The sequence below is a fragment of the Nicotiana tabacum genome, chromosome 19 (genome assembly GCF_000715075.1).
Source record: "Nicotiana tabacum cultivar K326 chromosome 19, ASM71507v2, whole genome shotgun sequence".
In the NCBI taxonomy this organism is placed as follows: domain Eukaryota; kingdom Viridiplantae; phylum Streptophyta; class Magnoliopsida; order Solanales; family Solanaceae; genus Nicotiana; species Nicotiana tabacum.
This window is the reverse complement of record NC_134098.1, coordinates 145598912-145604878: the sequence shown is the minus strand read 5'-3', so window position 1 is coordinate 145604878 and position 5967 is coordinate 145598912. Positions and strand designations below refer to the sequence as shown.

The 5967-nt window shown below is 37.2% G+C and overlaps 1 protein-coding gene across 1 annotated transcript; it reads right to left on the bottom strand.

Moving 5' to 3' along the window:
* Positions 1-808: 808 nt before the first annotated feature.
* On the bottom strand, positions 809-4922 carry LOC107778616 (very-long-chain aldehyde decarbonylase CER1). Its single transcript, XM_016598899.2, has 10 exons — positions 4758-4922; positions 3827-4053; positions 3123-3355; positions 2812-3031; positions 2341-2716; positions 2111-2218; positions 1698-1898; positions 1519-1620; positions 1255-1428; positions 809-1171 (listed from the first exon to the last, which is right to left on the bottom strand). The coding sequence occupies exons 1-10, from the start codon at positions 4905-4907 to the stop codon at positions 989-991; spliced, it is 1974 nt and encodes a 657-aa protein (XP_016454385.2). The 5' UTR covers positions 4908-4922; the 3' UTR covers positions 809-988.
* Positions 4923-5967: the final 1045 nt, after the last annotated feature.

The window sequence follows — 5967 nt, the reverse complement described above, 5'->3', positions numbered from 1 at the left end:
TAAGCATTGTTGGCCATAGATATATTTTAGACTTGTATTAGTGTTTTCGCACTTTGACTTATATCATTCAAACTTCCGGTATATCAGCATGTGTTAGTTTATCTTCCGCATTCAGTATGTTATGATATCACGTGTTGATCCAGCCAGGCAGTTGGTTCGCTTGGTCACATGTAGTCAGGCACCGGATACCGTGTTACGTCCAGGCCCAGCTTTGGGCCGTGATAGCAACTAACGATGGTGACCGATAGTTGTGGCTATGTGGTAAGGGTGGACAGATTGGGAAGCCTGCAAATCATTCTGGATGTTCATATAATTGGTTGCATTGTAATGCTCTGAATGTCTCTTGACATTTGCGATAAGTTTAATTTGGCTTGCCATCCATTAAGTGAATGCCAAAGTTAACAATGGATACTTGCATTTATTATTGTAGATTTTTTAGGTTCAGGCAATTGGGAATTGACATTGGCATGCCAACCTTTTTTACTCATCCCTTGAAAACCATACCCTGTTCTTTTTCTTTGAGCATTAATTTTAGCTTTCATTTTTATTAGCTTATAATTGTTGCGACCAGTAAGACTTATAAATGACTTTTATGATTTGTTCACAGGCTAACTCTTGCTCTTTTTTTGTTTGATGTAGGTTGGGCATACCTCTCAACTGTGGATGAGACTATCGCTAGGTGAAGGTTACAACCAATAACAATGGATACTCTTTGTGTAATTAATTGAGAGTTCTCAATTCACGAAGGAAACCTGGAAATCCAATGAAGAATGAAGGAAAATAAAGTTAATGGAAAAGAAAAGGGAGATTAACAAAAAGATTGTTAATCAATAGAAGTCACCATTCATGCTCCAAAATTTGTTCATATTACATCTTATATAATGCATACAGAGTTCTGGAAAGATCACCTAATGCAAATGGCTGATATACTTGACCACGGATCCAAGATATGATCATATATATATATATATAAAAACAATCTGTATCTCTAGTTCTTGGATTCAGTAACAGAAGCCATGGTTAATGGGCAAAAACCATGATCAAGACTAGCTTTCCATACTTTGTCAATATCAAACATCATGTTACCACACTCGTGCTCTTTCCAACCTTCCAACGCGTGCAAAATCCCAGCTATTCTCCACGCACTCATCACTCTTCGTGGCAACCAATTCTGGATATATATTGTGAATTACTATAATAAGAAGATCAACAAAATTAAAGAGAAATTAAGGATATTAGATAACCGTCTCTAACCTCACAAGAGTCTACATTTTCAAGATGTTTTGGAGTAATCATAGCTGGTGTGCTGAAGTAGAAGCAATCCTTTCGAGCTTTACTTGGTGGGAATTGTGAATAAGGAATGAATAATGTTCCTTTTGGTGCTTTTAATTGTTCATCTTCACTCAATCCATCCCCTACTAGCCATGTCTGCAGCATAATCATGAACCTCTTTTGATTGTTATGAATTATCAAGATTCGGGACTGTATACTTTTCCATGTATTTTGGTTTTTACATACCTTTGAAATATTATAAGATTTCGACAGGACCAAGTTAGTTGCAGCCTCGGGGGTTAGCTTTGTTTTAAGTCTCCTGTACTCTTCTTGGTCTAACGTGACAACCTACAAATAAAAAATTACAACAAGTAAAAGAAAGGAAAACGACTATTGTGGAGGAGATTAATAGTGATCAAATATACCTGAATTCCTCCTTGGCACAAGGCTAAGGCAATGGAGTAAGCAACTTTGGACAAACGGCCTCGAAGGACAACTTGGGAAGTTCCCTTAGGAATGGAGTTTATGACCACAGCAACAGCCAGGCTACTTCCATCTATCACCTTCACTTTCAGCTGAGGATTCCTTTTTATGTAAAGCTCACCATTACTATTCAGTTGCTCTTCCTAGAATGTTACATTTGTTCAGAAGCATTAATTAGTACAACTGAGACCCCCTTTGGTCCAGCCAACAAACATTGGATATAGGGTGAGAGGAGAATTCTTTTTTGCCCTAATAGTCAATGTTTGTAATAGCTAACAGACGTTTTGCTAGATGTAAGCAAGAAAATCACACGTTGAATATGAATCATGTAAGTCTCTAATATATTTTGACCTACCTGATTTAAGAGTCCAAGGCTCAAAACTTTTATGTCTTTCTGATCTGCTTCCATGATTGCTTCCTCGATCAAATTGTTAATAGTCTCTCTTTGCCATTTCATAAAGTACTGCAACAAAATCAAGAATCAGGATAAATAATTGCTGGATCCAAATTATGAAATGTAGCTGGATCCAAACTTTTATGTCTTTCTGATCTGCTTCCATGATTGAATAATATTGCTTTACTTACTTGTATGCGATACTTTGGGATAGCCCAAGTTTGTAATTTGAGATTCTTGAACAAATTTCTCTCGACAATAAACGTGTGACCATAAATCCAAGTAATCATTATAGACCATAGTGTGACGGGCCACATTAACCAGAAATACCACTTAGAGGACTGAGGCTTCGAAGCCAAGGATGCTAACCCTAGACGGAGATGGTAAATGGATTCTGGGGTTGTTAGATGTGTAAGGTGCACCACATCAGGCAATTCAGCTTCTCTCTCAAGTGACTTTTCATACAATGTATCTGATGACTTGTCTAGTGTATCATAAATATAGTCATACATTGGCATGAAAAGTGAATAATTTGTCCTGAATTGAGTGTGATGTAGTGAGTGGTACCTGTGCCATCAACACAAATGATCTTAGTGGCAAACGAACAAATAAAATCTTCACAAATACAAAACTTCATTGAAATATAGGGCAAGAAGACTCACGAGGGCGTATACACCAAGTACTTGAGAGCGGGAAATATAGAGAATATCCACTTAGGAATGAGCTCAAAGTTGCAATGCCCCATGTTGTTCATGAAATCAATGTAGGTGATGTACGCACCAAATGCAGTTATAGAAGCAGTTCCAGTGAGTGTAGCGGTGAGCAATGGTATGGAAAAGAGCAAGAAATATGATATGTGCTCGGCAAACGGGTGAATTACAGCTGCCAAAATACAAAAAAATATCCTTTTATAAGACCTCACAAAATATATAAAAAAAGATGATGGTAAAACGGTTTTGAGAGGACGACGTACAAGTGATGGGCTCAGTAACAATGGAGGAATGGTGATGCGAATGATAACGAGAGTAGAGAAAATGGTGGTGCAGAGCTCTGTGAAGCCAATAATAGAGAAACTCGACAGGACCAATATGAAGCAACGCAATAATAATGATGCCGTCAGTTCTCCACAAAGGCAAATGATGAGCTTGTTCCAGCAACAGGTATCCAATATAGTATATCAGTCCATTAAATATGATCTGATCATCCCTACAAATCATATATTCAACCTTAAATCAGTCATGCCTGCCATGTACAATTAAATTTGCATTTGCTTGCCTTTTATTGGATCGACCCTTTTAGTTAAGAGTCCAAGAACATAATAAAATGGAGTACAAGGTTTAGGTATGCGCCTACCGAGTCCAAAACTAATTCTATAAGTAATTAAAGCTTATATTATGAGCAGGGATGTCAAATGGGCGGATTGGGTTGGATACATGCGGGTTGGGTTATATCAAGATCTTTACTTGAGAAGTACTTATCACTCCGTCACATCTTTTAGTGGTATAATAATATCTTAGTGTTAGTGGAGCAAAGTTAAAAGTTAAAATAATTACAATAAAATCAACATCTGACCTTAAGAAGTGAGGTCATTTTTTTCCTTTTAGTTTGAAGTCACTTACTACTACTATGTATTATGGAGTAGATGAATGAAGGCGTAAGGCTAGGAAGTACTCATACCAGTTGCTTTCTCTGTCAATTTGATCAAATTCGATGCTTTTATCAACAATTCGATTATTACCCTTGGCAGTCCTGTAACGAGATAGAGATATCCATATCTGATTGTGAATCACTCTCGAAAGTAGAAGTGGGAGTATGATTAGGTATCCAATGTCCCTCTGGCTTTCATCCTTGCTCATAAAGTATGTGTATATGCTGTGACCCACAAATGGTGCCAAAACCAAGTACTTCATCCCATATAAATCAATATTGTTAAAAAGTTAGCAGAATCCTTACTATAATAAATTAATGATTAAAACAAAATCAAAACAAAAAGGTAATGAGTTGCCAGTACTAATACCAAAACAGACCGTAATTATTTTGTAGAATTAACTTTATAAAACACTAGCTACGTACTTATCTTAATAAGAAAATATTACAATGTTTTCCTGGAACTTTGTCACATTTAGTAAATCTTTATTAAAGATAAAAAGGCTCAAAAGAATTCTTTTTTTCTCTTTTGGCCAACCGTTCATCTCCCTAACTAGCTCCCGAACATGAATATTCTTTCAAAGAAATGATACGGAAATGAAAAGGCAAAACACAAACAATTAAACACAATATAATCTTCTCGTAATGTTGGACTGAAAGAACTCAGTGCAACGTCGGAGACATCTGATGCATTAAATGAATAAGTTATTTCCAAGTCCAACAACAGAAGAAGAAAGAAGAGAAGCAAGTTGTTAAGTTACTTTAACAAAAATCAAGGATTTGAAATTTATGGATTCAAGTTTGAAATTCTATGAGTTTGATTTATTGGGTTCGGATTCTATTATTTGTACTTATTTAGTTAATTTTCTGCGTCCGTCTATGTCTGAATATACTTAATTTAAAGATATGAAAAGAATAACGGGGAAAAATTTGTTGGAGAATTCAAGAAATTAAAGAGTACCTTGAAGTTTCCAAGAAATGTCCATGGCCATTCAGTGAGAATGCCAGGTTTAGAAGCCATGCTTTTGTACAGCTTCTTCTTCGCAAAATAAAGTCCTTGTAGTTTTGTTCTTCCTCTGTCTTCTCTTAAAAGCCTTTGCTTCCACTGCATTATATAGAGAACTCTATTACATCTATTAACCGTCCAATTAATGGCCTTACGTACAAAATCACCCCCACCACCCCACCCACCACCCACCCAGGAGCACAAGCACATGTTCCCTAAAAAATGCAATTAGTATACATGTGTGTTTTACTAAAGACGATATAATACATATTTCTCCTTCAACTTGCAAAGAATTCCTTTTTGGAATCTATATATAAATAGCCGGATAGAATTCATTATTTAATTTTTTAACTAGTATAAATAAATTATACATAGTTATATACATATTATATATAAATTATACATATATTATATATAACTATTTAGGTTAATTGTTTTTATATGCTTACCTGAACTTAACTATAATTGATTCTTATTGCTATGTAATGCAGACAATGGTTAGTTCACGGGGACGTGGTGATACATCCAAGGGAAGGGGTGAACCCTCCCGAGGCCGAGGCAGGGGTACCCTACCACTCTCCATGCAAAAATCGATCAGTAAGAAGGCAATAATAGGCCGAAGTAGACAATCGGAGCACTCTGAATCAAGTTCATATGCCACGTCTAGGGAAGCATCAGAGGGTGACTCAGTGCAAAGGCAGCCTGTTGTGCAATCACAGCCACAACTACCCCAGGAAAGATACCGACTTAGAGATGAGTCTACCTCTTCTGAGAGTACTTATAAGGATTCGGAAGGGAATAGCCAGGCTTCGGAGCCCACATATACTCATGCCCCCGCCGTACCAGTCACAGCTGATGATGATGATGATGATATTCCAGATGACGGTCGGGGGGTGATACTAGAGTTGCAGGCCTGGAGAGGTTAAAGAAGAAGGAAGTTTAGGAAGATAGGTTTGTGAGCCTGACTGCATTCAACAGGTTCCGAGAGTGGTGGCCTCAGAGATCGCTCACACTTGAGCGTCAATTCCTGTTGAAGGACTTGGATAGATACAACCTTAATGTGTTAAGACAATTTCGGGAAAGAAAAGGGTGGAAGTGGTTCACGAAAAAAGTATTGGATGCCAAGGAGCACTTAGTCCGGGAGTTCTACGCTAATGTGGCGCAC

Excerpts from the sequence above, each read along its gene's own strand:
- LOC107778616 (XM_016598899.2), bottom strand. The coding sequence starts at position 4,907 with ATGCAGTGGAAGCAAAGGCTTTTAAGAGAAGACAGAGGAAGAACAAAA. Across the intron at positions 4,054-4,757 it reads CATTTCTTGGAAACTTCAAG|TACTTGGTTTTGGCACCATT; the intron begins GTACTCTTTAAT and ends TATGGGATGAAG. Across the intron at positions 2,219-2,340 it reads TCCCAAAGTATCGCATACAA|TACTTTATGAAATGGCAAAG; the intron begins GTAAGTAAAGCA and ends ATTTTGTTGCAG.